General features: G+C 39.3%; 1 protein-coding gene across 9 annotated transcripts in view; it reads left to right on the top strand.

Annotated features, from left to right (window-relative positions):
* Nucleotides 1–20,997, top strand: part of syngap1b (synaptic Ras GTPase activating protein 1b) — a 161,333-nt gene that overhangs the window by 39,784 nt on the left and 100,552 nt on the right. For all 9 annotated transcript variants that reach the window (XR_007179020.1, XM_048152830.1, XM_048152831.1 and 6 more), the window contains exon 3: nt 11,205–11,310. Coding sequence is in view for 8 of the 9 variants with exons in the window: in XM_048152830.1 (XP_048008787.1) it covers nt 11,205–11,310 (106 nt within the window). In the remaining variant the exon portion in view is untranslated. The remainder of the gene's footprint in view (nt 1–11,204; nt 11,311–20,997) is intronic.

Below are 20,997 nucleotides of genomic sequence, written 5' to 3'. Positions count from 1 at the left end.
AACATGTTAATTTTCATTTTTTGTGTTTCACTTTGGTAAAAAAAATTTTTTTTTAAAGTGCTTTAAATAAAATGATTGATTAAATGTTATTATAATATAATATTACAGTATCAATGTTATAATAATATACTATATTATGATGATAACATTATTCTATAATATTATAATATATATATTTCTGTAACGTACAGAAGGGGACGGAGACACAGGTAAGGTTAAGATACAGTTTATTGAACAACCAGAGATCGTGAACTGAGTGCAGGTGAGTTGAAGCAAGTTAAGTTTGTGACTGATGATGATACTGGAACTGATACTTGTCATTGTCTAAGGACCGTGGACCCCGACGTCGTAGTAGTCGACCCCTGCCACGTGGAGCTGGTCGGTTAAGATGTCTGGCATGGAAATCATCGAGGAGACTTGGATCGAGAACATCATTCCTAGGAACCCATGACTGCTCTTCGGGGCCGTATCCCTCCCAGTCGACTAGGTACACCACGGCGCCGGGAGTCCAAGATGTCTTTCACGATATAGGCCGCTCCGTCTTCCACGAGTAGTGGAAGGGGGGTTCTTCGGCTTCGCCAGGCTCTGTGGAGGGAAGAACAGAGGGATGGTGAGGTTTTAATAGGGAAACGTGGAAAACTGGATGTATCTTGTACTCAGGAGGGAGTTTCAGGTGATAGGTGACGGGATTTATCTGTCGGGTGATGGTGAAGGGGCCAATGAATCTGGGACTCAGCTTCCTACAGGGCAGGCGCATCCTGATGTCCCAGGTCGACAGCCAAACCTTCTCGCCTGGCTGGAAGTTGGGTGCTTGGGAGCGCCAAAGGTCAGCTGTCGTCCTGCGCCTGTGTAGGGCTCGCTGGAGTTGCAGATGAGCCGAGTCCCAGACCCTCTCGCTCTCCCGGAACCAGTAATCCACTGCAGGGACGTCCGATGGTTCCCCATCCCAGGGGAACAGTGGGGGTTGGTAGCCGAGTACGCATTGGAAGGGAATGAGACCAGTGGTGGACTGACGGAGAGAGTTCTGGGCGTACTCGGCCCAACCAAGAAACTGGTTCCAGGAGTCCTGGTGGCCGTGACAGAAGGTACGTAAGAAACGGCCGATCTCCTGAATCTTCCTCTCCGTCTGCCCGTTCGTCTGGGGATGGTATCCAGAAGAGAGACTGATGGTCACACCTAGGAGCTTGAAGAAAGATCGCCATACTCTGGAGGTGAATTGCGATCCACAGTCAGATACGATATCCTCAGGCAATCCATAATATCGAAATATATAACATGGTTAAACATGAGCTATGCGGTCTCCATAGCCGTTGGCAATCCAGGTAAGGGAATTAGTTGACAGGACTTGGAGAATCGATCCACTATCACCAGAACACAGGGACAACCGTTGGAGACTGGGAGATCCGATATGAAATCCACTCCTAGGTGTGACCAGGGGCGGAGGTTGGAGTTTCCCGGAGGGAACATGGCGTGGGCTCTTGGAGACAGCACATTCCTGGCACCCCCGTACGTAACCTCCTGATGTCGGATGCAGTGTTGGGCCACCAGAAGCGCTGTTTCAACAGCGAGAGGGTCTCATTGACCCCTGGGTGGCCGGTGCCCAGTGAAGAGTGTGAGGAATGAATTAATGGTGTGCGCCATGTCCGTGGAACATACTGCAAACCTTGGGGGCAACCCGGCGGGGTGTTAGCGGAGGCACTGGACTCAGGGAGGGAGCGTTGACAAGTCCATACGGCATCACCAAGTGCTCATAGTGGCCGGTAGGGGTCACGAAGGCTGTCTTCCACTTGTCCCCCTCACGTATCCGGATGAGGTTATACATGCTGCGGAGGTCCAACTTGGTGCACACAGTGGCGCCGCGTAGATGTTCCAGCGCAGATGGGACGAGAGGAAGTGGGTAACGGAACTTGATGGTGATTTTGTTTAAAGCTCTGTAGTCGATGCAGGGCCGCAAGCCTCCGTCATTTTTCGCCACAAAGAAAAAGCTTGAAGCAGCAGGGGAAGTAGATGGGCATATGTAGCCTTGTGACAGCTTCATTTATGTACTCTTCCATGGCCTTCTTCTCCGGGAGGGAAAGGGAATAGATTTTCCCTCTGGGCACTGGCTCACCAGGGGATGAGGTCGATTGCGCAGTCCCATGGCCGGTGGGGAGGCAGCTTGGAGGCTTCTTTTGGACGGAAGACATCGCTGAAGTGGGAGTAACATGCAGGGATTTCCGTGGAGCATTTCTCGAGAGGGCTTTCCACAGAGGTAACGTAGACTTGGATCTTCTCAGAGCTTAGAAGACTTGACACTGGAAACTCGAAAGCAGATACTTGGGTTTTCTTGGAACTTGGACGACTTGGAGCAGGAAACTCAGGAACAGAAACTCGGGACTTCCTGGAACTTGGACGACTTGGAACAGGAAACTCAGGAGCAGAGACTTGGATTTCTTTGGAACTTGGACGACTTGGAATAGGAAACTCAGGGAAACAGTCAGAAAAGCATTGGTTACCCCACTTCAGGATCTCTCCTGTCCTCCAGGAGATGACGGGTTCGTGCTGCTCTAGCCAGGGGCGCCCTAGAATCATGTCAGCCGTTGACTCTTCCAGAACCAGCAGATGGATCTCTTCGGTGTGGAGGATGCCGATTTGGATGTGAAGAGGTCCTACACAGTGACGAAATTGGCGGAGAGGTTTTCCAGTTACCGAGTGGATCTGGTAAACTTTCGGTGTAGCAGTAGTTTTGAGCTGGAGCTGGCGACAGAGGGCACCGGAGATTAAGTTTCCGGCTGACCCAGAATCGAGGAGGGCATTGACTAGAAGACAGAAATCAGCAGCAGTAAGGTTTACAACAATAGTGAGTGGTTTCATCTTATTCAACGTAGGCATGATAACACTCACCATGGGTCTCACTGGACGAGTGGGGCATTCAGAGATGTAATGCCCAGCGCGGCCACAGTAAAGGCAGCCATTCTGGGTCAGCCTCCTCTGTCGCTCAGCAGATGAAAGACGTGAGTGGTCTATTATCATGGGTTCGATGGCTGGTTCTGGGTGGCTGATGGATTCTGGCTGGCGGAGGATGGATGAGAATAGTGGCTGGCCCTGGTGCTCTTCGAGACACAGCTGCATACGAGTGGCGAATATGATTGATAGCTGGATGAACTTCTCGAGCCCGATGGAATCCTCGTATGCAGCGAGATGCAACCGCACACGTGGGTCGAGACCTTGCCGGTAGGTGGTGATAAGGGCTTGTTCATTCCAACCACTTGCTGCAGCCAGGGTACGGAACTGAATGGCATAATCAGACACAGACATGAGACCTTGTTTCAGTTTGCATAATCTCTCACCGATAGAGTGGGAAATGAAACTTGATAGCGACTGCACGACCGGATTTTTCTGTGTCCACAGTGGTTCAGCCCAGCGGAGAGCTCTTCCTTCCAGTTGAGAGATGATAAAAGCTACCTTAGAGCTGTCATCGGGATACAAGTGCGGTTGCATCTCCAGGACAAGCGAACACTACAGGATGAATCTGTTGCAATCTTCCGCCAGGCCAGTGAAGGGCGCCGGTTTGGCCATGGGACTGGCGATCGCCGATGGCGAAGGAGATGCAGAGGTGGATGTGGAAGTGGTCGCTGGAGGTGCTGGCGTGGAAGTGCTGGTGAGTGTGCGGCGAAGCGCATCAGCGAGGTCTTGGAATGGATCTGGATGACTTATGGTTGTTCAGACGGTGTTGGTCTGTTCTTCTGTTACGTACAGAAGGGGACGGAGACACAGGTAAGGTTAAGATACAGTTTATTGAACAACCAGAGATCGTGAACTGAGTGCAGGTGAGTTGAAGCAGGTTAAGTTTGTGACTGATGATGATACTGGAACTGATACTTGTCTTTATCTTTCCCAGGGATCGTGGAAGCAGGCAGGCGTGGAGCAGACGAGACACGATGACACTCACAAGAGACGAGGAGACAAGAGGAGTCACATGGAACGCTGGATACAGGTAAGTAGAATTTAGCAGAGTCCTTGAGGTAAGCATAACAAGTAGGTATGCGTTAACGAGACCGGACAGTGACTGAATGTTCTTGGGTGTCTTTTATGGTGCTGTGGTGATGAGTGTTGATGCGTGTCAGGTGTGGCTGCTTAGTACACTGGAGAGGGAGTGCGTTGTGATTGGGTGAGTGAAGAGCCTGGCGTGTCTGTGACAATTATTCGTTATTTAAATATTATAATTAAATCAAACTCTATATTATTAAACTTTTATTTAGCAAATGAAATGTATACAAAATTGCTGCAGTTAGTAATTACTCAGAATTAATAAATTTTAAAATTTAAAATGTCAAAAATAGTTTCTTATCCATGGAAGAATTCAGATGCAATTTGCTTGTTTTAGTAAAAAAACAAACAAATATATATTAGGTTGGGATGTGAACACAAGTTCCCTTGCATGTTAAATAAAAACTTTCTCTACAGCACATCTTATGGAAGTCCCAAGCTCCTTATTTTTTTGCATTCTTAAAGTCTAGTCTGACCATACCTTGAGGAAATCAGCCCGTGCAGTGCCTGTGTGGTTCTAATGGACACACTGGCTAACCTGTAAAGCAGGTAGTGATGTGGATCAGGTCTCTAGTGGAGGAGAGTGCTGAGAGGCTCATTAATCAGCAGCACCGTCCTGACTAATTGCACCTGTTTTGTTGCATGTTCCGATAAGGCCACACTTTGAATAGATGTGAATCAGTCGTGACAGGCTAATGGCTGTCACCTCTGTGAAGATGAGCACCATGAAATATTCATGGTTGTCACTCATCTGCTGCAGGGGACAGTTGCAGCCCTGTTTGTGTGTTTGAGGGTCTTCATTCAGGTCCTGTAGTGAATGACAATCATCTCCTCCATGAAGACATTTGCACTCTGGGAGTCCGCAGGAGGACATTCTATTCTCTGATTGTTTTCAGCAGGTGTTGATGAGTGAGGCGAGTAAAGTCCTTACCAATCAATTTAGGCTGTTTTCACTTAATAGCAAAATTGAGTATCATAAATTAGTAATTTTACTAGTGTGTTATATAGACACTGGTTGTTTGTTTTATGCAGTTATTTTAGAATGATTTATATACTATTATATTATTTAATAATATTTTGAGTTAGTTTTTATTTTTTATTTTCAGTTTATTTTTATTTTTATTTAATTTTAGTAAATTTTTTATGTGCTTTCATTTTTAGTTTTCGTCAATTTTAAATTTCTATTTTACTTTTAATTTTAGTACTTAAAATTCAAATTTTATTTCAATTAGTTGCAAAGGCAACATTTCTAAATTTCATTTAAGATTTTAAGTTAATATTTATATTTTGTTTTGTTTCAGCTTTATTTAAATTAACAAAAATATTTGTAATAGTTTCAATTTTTAATTTCAACTGAAGTTCACTCATTTGTCCTATCCTATTATATATATATAATATTTATTATTTTTTTTTAAAAGTCTTATATTTTATTTGCACCATTTAAATTATTTGTATTATTTAATGCAGTGACATTAATACATTTTACTGTGTGCTTAAATACTTTTAACAGTCTGATTTACAGCTAATTTGAGTCATCACATAAAATCATATACAAAGAGAATCAAAGTCAGGGTAGGTAACATGGCTGATAGAAATGCAGTGACTTGTTGCTATGCTCAGAAACAGCCTTTAGAGGGAGTGAGAGAGTCAGGAGTATTTGCCGCCATGTCATTAGATCCTAATTGATGTTTGGTGACAGTGGCCCACGTCCGACTTCGCACTCTCTGTGCACCAGCCCTCAGATGAATGGTCCGCGTGCGGATCCGCGCAACCGTGACACTGCGTTACGCAAGTAGACCCAGAGCAAGGTTTCTCACGCTGTGAGTGGGCGGCAGCCATTCTTGTAGCTGCCCCAGGATTCAGGCTATGGAATCATGCACTAACCAAATCGCTGTCTCTGGCTGCTCGCATTGTGTTACAGTGCGGTATTCCAAGATGTCACAGTAAATATATTAATTAGTATGGACACAGTCAACAGAGAGGCTTTGATCGCAGCTGACGGTGTGACAGAACATGACAAGTCTTTGAGAAGAGCCGATAGCATTGTGGGAGTCTGTTTGAACTGGAGGAAAAGATTATGTAATGGATTCCTGGGATGTGTCACGTGAAAATATGAAAGAGCTCATGAAATGGTTTGACAAGCAGAATGTTCTTTCCCATAGAGTGCTACAGTGCCTGTCCACTTTTTCAAAAGCCTTGGTTCTGGAACTATTTTTCCCATTCATTATTCCCAAAGGGACTTTAATAAAGTCTTAATGTTAATATATGCCATTAACCAAACCAACCAGCTACGAGGTGAATCACAACAAAATAAAAATAATAGACAAAAATAAAACGTTTACTAAAAAAGATTAAATATTGTATTTGTTTGTTTTGTGTGGTCAATTTTCTGTATAATTGTAATATAAAATTTTGAAATCTAAGAAAGTAATCCAGCTTACTAATATTAAGTTACTAACTACCTAGTCTTTTGTAACCAGACCTTCAGACTGAGGGCAGAAGGTCTAGACTCCATCGCAGCTTTCATTGGCCAAGGACCACCCAGAAGCTGTCTGACTGCAGCAACCAATCACAGTTCATTTTTTTCCGCGTCATGTTTAGGGACGTGAAAATGTAAAGTTGCTACGATAACAGAGCGGTGTGCATCTAATAAATTATTATTTTAAGAACGTTGTGCAAGTTTACTGCAACAATGGTGCCGCAAACTTCACATACTTTTGAAAATCCAGCGTTTAGTTGATCCTGATAAAAGCTTACTGTCACAGTTGTAAACAGCGGCTTTCTTCTTCCATGAGGGGGTTTGGCTTCACAGCGATTTTGTTTCCAGGTGGACAGTTAAAGAACGCATCACACATGTCTCCCGGAAATCCTGTAGAATTCCACCAATCAGATGATGACTTCGAAACTCCTGAAGTGTTACCAATTTTGTCTGGCTAAAAGGTTTAGTTCACCCAAAAATTAAAATAATGTCATTAATTACTTACCCTCATGTCGTTCCAAACCCATAAGACTTTCATTCATCTTCGGAATACAAATGAAAACCCCTCCACTGACAGCCAACGCAACTGAAACTTTGACATTTCAAAAAGTTCATAAAGAGATTGTCAAACTAATCCAACTAATTTTCTGAAGAGATTTGATTGCTTTATATGATGAACAGATTGAATTTAGGCTTTTATTCACATATAAACATTCATCAACTCACACATCAGTTGTGGTAAACAGAAGCTCAAGCATGCTTGCATTGACATGTGATAACCAATGAGCTTCATTCTCGTGTTAAGCAGCATGTTTGAGCTTCCACAAGAGGTTTGTTCTCACGCGACAAGCAGTTACTGTTGAGCTTCTACTTATGTGCGCTGATCAATGATTATATGTGAATAAAAGACTAAATTAAATCTGTTCATCATATAAAGTGATTGTGTGTCTTCAGAAAATTTAGACTATACCGTTCAATTCATATGGATTAGTTTTGCGATGTCTTTAAGAACTTTTTGAAGCGTCAAAGTGTCAGTTACGTAGGCAGTCTCAAAAATAAAAAGCAAATGCTAATTTTAACCTCTTTAAACTATTAAATAGAAGTGACTTGAAACACTAACAAAGGTCTAAAGATGTCTGTTTTATTTTATTTATCACTATTCAAAAAAAAAAATGTAAAAAGTAAAGTAGAGCTGCAACAAGACAGGTTTTGTTAACAGATCGGACAGTTTTTGCTGCCATTTTGATGTAGGTGGAGAATTAATTTCCATAGATTTGTGGTGAGAAAGCTGTACATCCATCTATCCATATCTTTCAACTGCCACATTTGACTGATTGCAACTGTATTTTCAATCCATAATTCAATGATTGCACAGTAGAAATGAAGCAGGAGATAATATATCTCTGGTACGACATTCTCAGGATCAGGATACAAACAAGTGAAAATCATCCTGTGTCATTTATTACCAGAGCAGCTGGAACCTGACAGTGATGTGATGTTGATAGAAGCAGACAGATCTCATCCTTCTTCTCTTTACCTTTGCCGTTCTGCTGTGATATCGTGGCATTCCGGGATGGAGCAGGATTCCAGCAAAGTCAGTTGAGGTTCGGGGTCGGTCGGGCTGCCGGCAGGGTGCTGTCAGGTTGGGCTGTGATCTATTAGTGCACCATTAGGACAGAACGGACTGCACACCTGATGTTGTTTATGCTCAAACAGCAACATTACACACTAACTAAAGTTAAAAAAGTGAAATCAGAATCAACCACCCCTTTAAATACTTGTAAGCATGTTAAGCAGTGGAATTCCTAATGAAAAATTACATTACCCATGATTCTGCAGCAAAATCACCACCAATCAGAGAATCAAAACAAGCAAATGGCACTAAGGCACTGTTTACACCTGGTATTAGAAGCATTTTCATAAATCCGATCACAAGTGAACAACGCTAAATACAGGTGTAAATGGTGTCTAAGGGGGCATTTACAGGACACCATTTTCAACTAAAAGCGGAAAACGTTTTTATGCATTTTGGCCATTCATTTACATGACAACGTGTTTTGGGTGCCTGAAAACAGCATTCAGAGCGCAAGTTTGTGAAAATGTTACAGTTATCGTCTCTAACTACAAACAAACTACAGTAAACTGCAAAAACGTGAATTTGTGCAAACGGTGACACATAGTACATAGTGTTTCTTTCCAAAGTGACAATGCCAACTACTGGCATGGCAGCAGAAAACAACGTTTTTAGTCATTTTCGTGCATTCCCTGTAAACGGATCATTTTGACAACTTTGTCGTCTGTATACAAAAAAAAAAAAAAACACAAAGGAAACTTTACTCCGTACTCTGTTTTTAGTACATAGTTGTTATGTAAACGTACCCTAAAATGTTTTGAGCTTGTCCATTTTTGTCCACTTCCAGAGGTAGTCGAAGACACATTTGACCGGATTGTTTTTGTAGTGTAGATGCAAATTCTTTCGAACAGCCACAAAAGACCACCTACTCTCTGCCTACTGACCTAACAGGTAAACTTTATAGGAGCGCTCTAGCCAGATGGGATTTAAATGTGCCCTAGAACCAGTTTTTACAAGATGTAATATAAGTCTAAGGTGTCCCCTGAATGTGTCTGTGAAGTTTCAGCTCAAAATACCCCATAGATTTTTTTTAATGAATTTTTTTAACTGCCTATTTTGGGGCATCATTAACTATGCACCGATTCAGGCTGCGGCCCCTTTAAATCTCGCACTCCCTGCCCCCCCGAGCTCTCGACTATAATCCAGTGCATTTACAAAGTTCACACAGCTAATATAACCCTCAAATGGATCTTTACAAAATGTTCGTCATGCATACTGCATGCATGCGTCGAATCATGTGAGTATAGTATTTATTTGGATGTTTACATTTGATTCATATCCTTTCGCACTCATATGTAAATTGTGCAAGTTTATTTCGTCCATTAGATCGAAAGGTCGGAAACGTCCAGTTTGTTTGGTTAATGTCTTGTAACTCTTTGATTAAGACTTTTATAAAATCCCTATGGGAAAAATATTTCCAGAACCAAGGCAGTTGGTTGCACTCTTGCACTCTATTTCCAGTGATTTCTCCTCTCTTGGGCAGGAAAATTGAGGATTCTCTCCTTAGAGAAGGTGATTGTCGATCCGTAGTGGGTCCATCTCCACCTGGTCTCTGTGTTTTGTTCACAGTTACTCTCTGTGATGTGTGCCAGATAACATTGAACCAGGAAATTGCTGCCAAGCCAACAGCTGAAATCATTCTACTCACCTGTGACCCACAGTTCCTGATACATACTGTAGATGCGGGTCTAACGGTTTCAGTTTCTTGAAGTTAGCGTGATTGCGACAGACCACGTTCTCTTTGCTTCCTTAATATGTCCAAGTGTATATTAGATTATTTCCAATGAGTAGATGAGACCTCACATGTTGTTGTAGCGAATTATGAGTCAAAAGGGTCCTTTATGTGAACCTGATACCTACATTCCTTTTGTTCTCCAATGCAGTTTTGTTCATACTTTAAAGTGACAGATAATTTGTGTTAGACATGTTTGTTTTGGTTTTGTGGATATAGTGCCATTTGTCTTTAGCAGACAATACTCTGATATTACTGTAAACCTAATAATTTCAGTTTAGCCAAAGCCAAATCTAGTCTTAAAACAACTGCATCACATAGTATGCAAACTGACACGTTGTTAATGGTGTGCACTGAGTTTATCCTTAAAATAAGTCTGCACTGCTTGCATAGTAGATAATTGTTCATATAAAAGGGCATGTACGTTAATAAACAGCGATCTTGCATGCTTTCTAGTAAGTCATGAAGGATTTATTGCATGTTGTGCAATTTTTATGAGGCTATCCTTCCTGTAATTTCTTTGCAGCTGGCTGTAGATCCATTTTAAAAGACATGCATTAAAACATAATATTTAGTTTGCTTTTCCCTACCAGAAATGGATAAGCATAATATAGACATCCTTCATTTTTAAAACTATAAAGATAAACTGCACAAATGCACCGTCAGGCAGAGTGCGCACCATTATCTTACAGTCAGCTGTGTCAATCCCTTCACATGTCCTATTCGAATAAATCTGCATTTTTCTCTGTGTGAGAAAAGCTGAGCTGTGCATAAAAATGGAAAGAATGTCCCATAATGCAGCTGGGTCCGAATGACAAGGCCACCCCTGAAACATTTTAGCTGCTTCCCATAGGGCTCAGTGTCTGATCCTCTCTTGCCCCGCTCATTTATCACACCAGACTGTAGGTAATCGCCTCCTTCACAGCCTTGCTCTCGATATCCCGATTGTATCTCCCTCCGGATAGTGCCGGCGAACACAGGCCGCTAAACAACCCCTGTGCAATTTGAAGGCAAACCTGCACTGAGATGTTTGCGGACGCCGAGCTCACGGAGATGAGTGAGCGCTCGCCCCATTAAGAAGAATTCCCGTGAGATGCAGCCCCATACGGAGGCTTAAATAAACACATTAAACACACAAGTTTGCAATTATTTTCCCCACTCACCCCAAACACACACCCTTGCTTTATTATTTCAAGGAATCTCTCTGGGACTTGTTGTTTTAATAGTGGAGGTTTCTGACTGGTTTAGCGCAGAGCCCTGCACGTTTGACTCAGCTTGTCGTATTGACCTCACACTCTTTGCACTGACCTTTTATCTCTGCTCTCCCGCAGGTTCACCCTTTGTTGATGCGCGAGCGGCGCTCCGAGTCGCACAGGAACAAGCTGCTGCGACGGACGGTCAGCGTGCCTGTGGAGGGGAGGCACCATCCTGAAATGGGTGAGTCGAACACGTGCCGTCCTGCTTCCACTCGGTCTGATATGTTGACACCTCTATGCAAAAAATAAAGGTTCTTTTAAAGGTTCTTTTTTAATTAATTGAAGAACCTTTAAAATCCATGGAACCTTTCCATTGCACAAAGGGTTTTTATAGTTAAAAAAGTTATTTATTTAGTCAAGGCGAAGTTCGTTTTTGTTCTTCATTTAGGGGTAAATCGAAGTTCGAAATATGTGAGCAGGAATATACTGTTATTGTCACGAACCAATGGTAGTACAAAGACGTTTTGCAGCTGGAGCAAACTTTTCCTGAGAGTTTGCTTTGGCAAGACATTTCGAAATCTCAAAATGAACTTAGATTTCGTTTGAAGTATATCTGGGCCTTAAAGGAACACTCCACTATTTTTGAAAAAAGGCTCATTTCCCAACTTAGTTAAACAGTTGAGTTTTACTGTTTTCGAATTCATTCAGCCGATCTCCGGGTCTTGCGGTAGCACTTTTAGCATAGCTTAGCATAGATCATTAAATCTGATTAGACCGTTAGCATCTCGCTCAAAAATGACCAAAGAGTTTCGATATTTTTCCTATTTAAAACTTGACTCTTCTGTAGTTACATCGTGTACTAAGACCGATGGAAAATGAAAAGTTGCGATTTTCTAGGCCGATATGGCTAGGAACTATACTCTCATTCTGGCGTAATAGCAGGCGCAATGATACTACGCAGCACCTGAAAATAGTCCCCAGCTAACTCTCCAACTACTCCAAGTACACAAACTTAGTGGGACTATTTTCAGGCGCCTGCTGCACCCATGGTACGGCAGCAATGTTCCGTGATTATTACACCGGAATGAGATTACAGTTCCTAGCCATATCGGCCAAGAAAATCGCAACTTTTCATTTTCCGTCGGTCTTAGTACACAATGTAACTACAGAAGAGTCAAGTTTTTAATAGGAAAAATATCAAAACTCTTTGGTCATTTTTGAGCGAGATGCTAACGGTCTAATCAGATTCAGTGAACTATGCTAAGCTATGCTAAAAGTGCTACCGCCAGACCCGGAGATCATCTGAATGGATTCGAAAACGGTAAAACTCAACTGTTTAACACTAGGGGAGTTGGAAAATGAGCCTATTTTTAAAAATAGTGGAGTGTTCTTTTAAAGCAAGACATCAGGTGAATAGGGTTAAACATTTAACTAATAGATATCACCATATTTCCCCAGTTGATTAATTACATTAAGAATTACAAATATTTTTTGTATTACAATTTTTCTGAAATGTTGTTTAAATATGCAAATTAGGCATTATCTAATTAAAGTGTAACTGCAGATTTTCAGCCGGCTCTGTATTTTTACAATATCAGTAGTACATGTGAATGAACAATATTTACTCATTCTCCGTGTTACCTGGACTGAAAAATTCACGTTTATTTGTCAGCAAAAGTTCACCGAATGACGCGTTTGACTTAACAGCTCCAGGGTTTTTGTGAAGACTACAGATTATACTTCCACATTTATGTATCCCCGCCCACAGACAGTCGGATCGACAGAGGGTTATTAACAAAACGGTTAGTGTAAGGTAGGTTTATCACTGAAAATTCTATCATACTATGTCTACTCTTCAAACAGCATTATGGTTAAAATGGCTTAAGCTTTCTTACTTGTATGTGACGGCGTATTATTTTGGTTGGAACTGACAGAACAGCAGTTTCTTTCAGCTTTCTTTTTCCTCCAGTTGCACTAAAACACTGTGTTTGTGGTCATCCAGTTTGAAATGGTGACTACAAACAGAGTCGACACCATTATGATTAAAAGTTTGCTAAGAAGTATTTCCTACTAAAGCAAGGTTGGATTTGACTCTGGTAAGTATATCCATAGCAGACTGGTGGGAGTGGCCTTGGACGGAAACATACCCAGTGCATTATGGATGTTGATGTTTTCCTACCTGTTTGGCAAAAGGGAAGACAACAGCCGTTTTTATCTGTTTTCGCTAGTCAGTTAGCAGAGATTTCGATTTTCTATTGTATAGACCTTATTTACCAGAGAAACAAGCGCGCCGCCATATTTATAAAATTGTCTTTGAACTTCCGTTTTGCGGTAGCTCTGTACATTTCTATGGCATCGCTGTCAAAGAATAATTAGTTGGTTAAGTGGATTTACTTGTTGTAGAGTTAATGAAAGTTATCATGAGCATTGTTATGTTTAAAGCAGATGTCTTAACAAATGTCAGTAGATCGGGAAGATTTTAAAACGAGCAGTTCATTCATAAATGTAATATCGCTGTGGAAATACAAACCGGAAGTCAAAAGACAACGAGCGCAACGCTGAAAAGGGGCGGGAATACATAAGGTCTATAGGCAGCCAAGTTTTATTGAAAGCCTATTTTGCCAGCGGTGGAGTACCCCTTTAAATATGCACTAATTTGCATTCATTTCCAGAACAGAAATCTGAACACTGGATAAAGCCAGGTTCAAAATTCTTGTTTCATGTTGATGTTTGTTGTTATTAGAGTCAAAGGTTTTTACATAAGGGATTATTTTTGGATATCTCTTTTATCACTCCATAAATCAATCTGTCATCAGCTAGAAATAAATAAATGATATATAAAATGAACAACCCCCTCTGTAAAAGTCTTCAGAATATAGATAGGAATAAAATTGTAAAAGTTTGGTGTGTTATTGAAGTACAGATTTCTGGCTCATTTTGAGAAAATGGCCTTTAAGGATATGTATTGTAATTGAAATTTACGCAAATAGATAAAGTGCAATAAAATGAACACTTAAAAGCATCATCTATTTTGTTTTCTTTCCACTAGTTTGAAAAAACATGTTATGAAAAGCCAAACAGTACAAAATTGACCAGTGCGTTAAAAAAAAAAACTATGTTTTTGCCTACAGTATCTAGCCTTAAAATGTTCTTCACGCTAAAAAAAAAAAAAAAAAAATGGTACTATGGAGAAAAATGTTTTTTGTATGGCATCACCCCAATATTTTTAAGAGTATAGCATGCTGACTCCTGGTGAACAGCACATCCATGCAAGGTGTTGAACGAGGTGGCCCTCTGCTGATCATCCGAGACTCCTTCTGCAGTTTCCGTGACAACGATTTGGGAGTTGCACGGCTTCAGAGAAGGGCTGCCCACAGCTATACTGTACGTTCTGATGAACGTGTGCTATGCTCTGAGCGACACAGGGGCTCTATACCACCATATGCTTTCCAGAACAAGAGACTGTAAGGAAGACGAAACATTGAATGGAATTGATCTCAGGAGAACGGCGTTAATTAGCCATCATGGCGTGCTATTTGGGGGGGGTGGGTTGGGGTAACATTCAGTGAAGTATAGATTCATTCTTCATAGAATAATGACACAGTGACCTATTTTGAAGTGTCTTTGTCTCAGTGTGGTTCCTGCTTAGTTTGCACATGTGTAGACTTTCAGGATGAGACTATTTAGCTCTGTTCCAAACTTTAGTGAGCTTCCTCGCTGTCTGCTGTCTGAACACTGCAAAAAAAAAAAGAAAAAAAAATCTTAATTAATGCTGTATATAAAAATCCTTAAAACAACATAAAAACTACAAAATATAAGTTAATTTATTATATTTTTTTTTCTGAACAAGTCTTATAATTTTTCTTCTCAAAGTATATGTATCTTGCTTTATGGATGTTTAGATATTTTCACTAGATTAAAGCAAAAACAGATTAAAGGGTTATTGCATAAAATACTTATGACGTTACGAAGCCTTGAAAACAGTTTACTGAAATCATGTGACTTTGGCAGTTTGATACAAGCTCCGAACCACTGATTCGAAACAAATGATTTGTAAAGCTTTGAATCTTCATGAAGCAGTGTTTTGAAATCGCCCATCACTATATTGTTGAATAAAGTCGTTATTTTGTTTTTTGGTGCAGAAAAAGTACTCTTGTCGCTTCATAACATTAAGGTTCTACCACTGTAGTCACATGAACTGTTTTAAATATGTCTTTAGTACCTAAACACATTTCCTTTGCCCGAAGCAAACAGATAATTGATTGAGCCAGAAATTGACATGACAAAACACAAACTGAGCAACATTGTGAAACCACCGCAGAGAAAAACCATCCAACACATGCTTTACTTATAGTTGTGTCTGCACATTACAGTGATATAGAAAGTGTTTTAACATCAAAAAATGACACACTTCTCCTTTAAGAATTATTTGGCTTTAAGCAACTAAATATTGTCAGAAGCTATTAGCTAAGATGCCCTCAAAAGAATTCATTGAAAAGGACATTCTGAATGCATCGGTCCGCGTGGTTGAAGTTATGTCTTTGGATGTAGAGTACTTTCACTGATGCAGTAATTTTTTTTTTTTTTTTGTGCTGCCTTGGGCGTCAAAATTAATTGAAGACTAAGTAATAAACAAGCACTTAAAGCTTTGGGTTAATGTTAGTTGTTAATTGCAATTTGCATCTGTAAGCAAATCCCACTGCAGTGGCTTTTATGCGGTTCCTTGTGTGGCGAAATCCAAGGTTTGTCCAGATCCAGGCCATAAAATCATCCTCAAAGTAGTGTTTATATGTGAACAGTAGAAAATATTATCTGCTATGTGACATCTAAAAAAATTTGTGTGTAAATGTTGGTCAGAATGGATCTAAAATGGAGTCTTTTAGATAATTAAAAGAATAATTCACCCAAAAGTGATATACTCACCCTCATGTATTATTTCTTTCTTCTGTAAAACCAGAGATTTTCCTTTCACTGCAACTTTTTAATCTCATTTGTGCTTGTGTGTAATTCAAAATGTCAAAATGGAGACATATTGCACAAGATTTTGTCTTTACCACTTTAATTATGATCTATTCTTCACACAAATCTAACATATGAGTTCATAAGATTTTTATGGACTGCATTTGAGGCGCTGTTATGGTATTTTATGGTATAAATCCCTACTTTAATTGGGAAAAAAGCAGCTCAGACATTTCAAACATCTTTTTTTCGATGGCCAAGAAGAATTTAATACGGTTTTGGAACCACTTGAGGATGAGTAAATGATGACAAAATGTTCATTTTCAGCCTTAAATAAATAATACTGTTCATAGTTAAATTAAATTTCATAGCACATACTGTAAGAAATTTCATCTTGACAAAAACCCAACTTGACAATACCCAGCACTGGCTATGAAAATAGTTCTAGGCTAAATAAATTACCGTGATGTGGCGAGATATATAGTCACATGAGAAAATGAGTCACATTAATGAATAAAATTCCCTTTATTTGGGATGGCAGAGCATATTGCTCTCAGCTAGCTAACTAACAGCATGTGACTGGGCAAAGATTGTGAAACAAGGCATTAGTTAGTGTGTTATGCATATTATGCAGAGTGTACTAAAGGAGTACACTTTTAAAGGGATAGTGCATCCAAAAGTGACAGTTCTGTCATTATCTACTCATCCTGTTGTTCCAAACTTGTATGCTGTACAGTAATTTCGAATAATCTTTACACAATTTTTGTCTATACAACAAAGTTCAGTGAACAACGATCAAGTTCTAAAAGGACAAAAAAAATCACCTTAAAGATATACAATTTATACACTATTTCGAGAGTAGTTTTGTCAAATACTGACTTCGATACCAAGTCGGTACTAACATTTTAAAAATACGACTTTGAGCGATGTTAAGCGGATTCATAAATGCCTCTGATTGGCCATTATGTTCACACGCTCATCAGATAATACTGTGATTGTATTCTGACTCAACACACAGCCATTAATGTCTAAACCGCTGGCCACAAAAGTGAGTACACCCCTAAGTGAAAAAGTCCAAATTGGGTACAATTAACCATTTTCTCTCATGTGACTCGTCAGTGACTCGTTAGTGTTACAAGGTCTCAGGTGTGAATGGGGAGCAGGTGTGTTAAATTTGGTGTTATCGCTCTCACTCTCTCATACTGGTCACTGGGAGTTCAACATGGCACCTCATGGCAAAGAACTCTCTGAGGATCTGAAAAAAAAGAATTGTTGCTTTACATAAAGATGGTGTAGGCTATAAGAAGATTGCCAAGACCCTGAAACTGAGCTGCGGCACGGTGACCAAGACCATACAGCAGTATAACAGGCCAGGTTCCACTCAGAACAGGCCTCGCCATGGTCAACAAAAGAAGTTGAGTGCATGTGCTCAGCGTCATATCCAGAGGTTGTGTTTGGGAAATAGATGAGTGCTGCCAGCATTGCTGCAGAGGTTGAAGGGGTGGGGGGTCAGCCTGTCAGTGCTCAGACCATACGCCGCACTCTGCATCACATTGGTCTGCATGACTGTCGTCCCAGAAGGAAGCCTCTTCTAAAGATGATGCACAAGAAAGCACGCAAACAGTTTGCTGAAGACAAGCAGACTAAGGACATGGATTACTGGAACCATGTCCCGTGGTCTGATGAGACCAAGATAAACTTATTTGGTTCAGATGGTGTCAAGCGTATGTGGCGGCAACCAGGTGAAGAGTACAAAGACAAGTGTGTCTTGCCTACAGTCAAGCATGGTGGTGGGAGTGTCATGGTCTGGGGCTGCATGAGTGCTGCCGGCACTGGGGAGCTACAGTTCATTGAGGGAACCATGAATGAGCAGAGCATGATCCTCTCCCTTCAGAGACTGAGCCGCAGGGCAGTATTCCAACATGATAACGACCCCAAACACACCTCTAAGACGACCACTGCCTTGCTTAATAAGCTGAGGGTAAAGGTGATGGACTGGCCAAGCATGTCTCCAAACCTATTGAGCATCTGTGGGGCATCTTCAAACGGAAGATGGAGGAGCACAAGGTCTCTAACATCCACCAGCTCCGTAATGTCGTCATGGAGGAGTGGAAGAGGACTCCAGTGGCAACCAGTGAAGCTCTGGTGAACTCCATGCCCAAGAGGGTTAAGGCAGTGCTGGAAAATAATGGTGGCCACACAAAATATTGACACTTTGGGCCCAATTTGGACATTTTCACTTAGGGGTGTACTCACTTTTGTGGCCAGCGGTTCAGCTGTGTGTTGAGTTATTTTGAGGGGACAGCAAGTTTACACTGTTATACAAGCTGTACACTCACTACTTTACATTGTAGCAAAGTGTCATTTCTTCAGTGTTGTCACATGAAAAGATGAAAAAACACAAAAATGTGAAAAAAAATTATTTTTTTTGTGTGTATTGCATTATTGTATTTAAATGTTTAGAGTTTTTTGTGATAAGAAAAAAGAGTTCTTAAACCTGTTATAGTATGACGACACTTCTTTGCAACTTATTTCAATATCGCGATAATACTGTATACCATGATAAAAGCTTCAGCAATTATCGCAACATGAATATTTGATACCATCACTTGCCTAGTCACATTTTTTTAATTTCAGTATGGACTTGGCATCAAAGTCGGTACTTTTGACAACACTATTTGAGAGTACACTATATTGACTTTTTATTACAGAGATTTTAAAAATGTAATTTAGCGTGGATGCATTAAATTAATTAAAAGTGACAATAAAGACATATATAATGTTACAAAAGATTTTAAATAAATGGTGCACATAAATAAAGCAGCACAACTGTTTTAACATAGATAATAATAATAATAAGAAGAAGAAGAAGAAGAAGAAGAATTGAGCAACAAATCAGCATATTAGAATGATTTCTGAAGGGTCATGTGACACTGAATACTGGAGTAATGATGCTGAAAATTCAGCTTTGATCACAGGAATAAATTACATTTTAAAATATTTAAAAAATAATAATAAACAGTTATTAAAATTTAATCATATTTCATAATGTTGTTTTTATTGTATTTTTGATCAAATAAATTTGATAAGCATAAGAGACTTCTTTCAGAAACATTAAAAAAAATCTTACTGTCCCCAAATTTTTGCAACACCAGTTTAAATAATGAGAATGTATTTTTTTTTTTTTTTTGCTGAACTATTCCTTTAAGTGGCATTTTTGTCTTCATTACACACCAGGTATGAAGGAATAATATTAAATAGTCTTTGCTTGAGCTGTTTTCAGCAGGGCAACATCATAACAAGTACATTCTGTGCTTGTTTTTGAATCAGATTGCCTCATTTTCTTTATGCTGAGCTCACAGCCATAATCTTACTGCCGATATGAGTTATATGCGATCAGAGTTCTGGCTTTAGTTAAAAAAGTGCGATATCTTGTCAGAAACGTCTACACTTACATTTGTAGAGATTCTCCCATTGATTAGCTTTCTGTCTCTCTTCCTGTTTCTACAGAGATTTCATTTCATTTTCCAATATTTCATTTAATTGAAACACTTCTTTGTACCTGCAGGATGCCAAAGGCGAGACTAGAGTTTAGTCAGGCCTGTTCTCTTTTGTTCACCCTTTCTTTCCCTGTTCTTCACGCACATGAAACAATATGAATTATTGATTCAGAACATGGGCAGTTTTTCCTCCGGCAGAAAGAACATCATGCGACGTCTTTGCAGTGCCATGAGGAATTTCTGTGCGGTCGTTGGGTTGTAATTCTTAATAAATGCTGTGCTCGCCTGTATTCCCTATGGCAGAGGGTCCACCTCCTCATGTGCCTTCATGTCACGTCGGAATGATCGTGTTTACATGACGAACGCACATGAACGCCACCACAATGTCGTGTGGGATATTCTGTAAGCTTTGACTTTCTGAGTTGGTTTCAGAGTGTCATTGTGGGAGCAAATTTGCAGGGGTCTTAATATGTTTTAATAGTTTGTTCATGAAGAATACTAATTATTAATCCAGTTTATGAGCTGACAGGCTTGTGAGACCAAAATACATTTCATTCTCTGTGACGGGAGCAGTGGTGGATGAAGTACAGGTACCCTAATGGAATATGATAGTAATACTTTTAGATTCCTAGTAAAAGTACAAAAGAACACATTTTTGAATATACTTGAATATCAAGTAAAAGTGCTGAATTATTATAGTTTGCCCCTCATGACAAAAAAAAAATATATTTTTAACATATTTCTAAATATACAAGAAAATTACCATAAATATATTGATATATACTTACTATACTAAACTAATGCTAAATTTAATATTATATTAAGTATTATTAAAATATGAAATATTTATTATTAAATATTTACATAGATATATTTTAAATATCTTAAATATTTTCTTTTATTTGAAAATATTTTGTATTTGTAAAAATACATCAATATATTTTCAGTATGTTGTAGTTATATATTTTTAAAATATATTTGAAATTTAAATATATTTATATTACACAAAATATATTGTCATTGTAAAAGTTTTTTTTGCTACTATTATTTAGTATCATTGAAATAGTTTATTAATATTTGTAATTTTTATTTTTATATTTTCCTTTTTTATTTTAATTTTAGTTAATTTTTTATTCATTTTTATTTAAATTTTATTATAAAGTGAATTGTTATTTTATTATAGATCAATTATAATTATTATAATTTGAATTGTTATTATTTAAGTTGTTATTTTAGTACATCAAGTTAATCTAAATGAAAAGTTTGCATTGGCAACTAGCTGAAATAAAATAAGTTTAAGTTATTTTATTTCAGTTAATGTTTATTTTATTTCAAGTTTTGGGTTAGGGTTTGTTTTGTAATATAATTTGGCATTTAAAATAAAAATCTATTTTAATTTTGAAAAAATATATTACCTTAAGCCGCGGTGTTTACAACATATTTTGCAAATAATTGAAATATATATTTTT

Source organism: Megalobrama amblycephala, linkage group LG13, assembly GCF_018812025.1.
Source record: "Megalobrama amblycephala isolate DHTTF-2021 linkage group LG13, ASM1881202v1, whole genome shotgun sequence".
NCBI lineage: Eukaryota > Metazoa > Chordata > Actinopteri > Cypriniformes > Xenocyprididae > Megalobrama > Megalobrama amblycephala.
The sequence above is the reverse complement of the archived record's forward strand: the minus strand, read 5'-3'. Positions and strand labels throughout refer to the sequence as shown.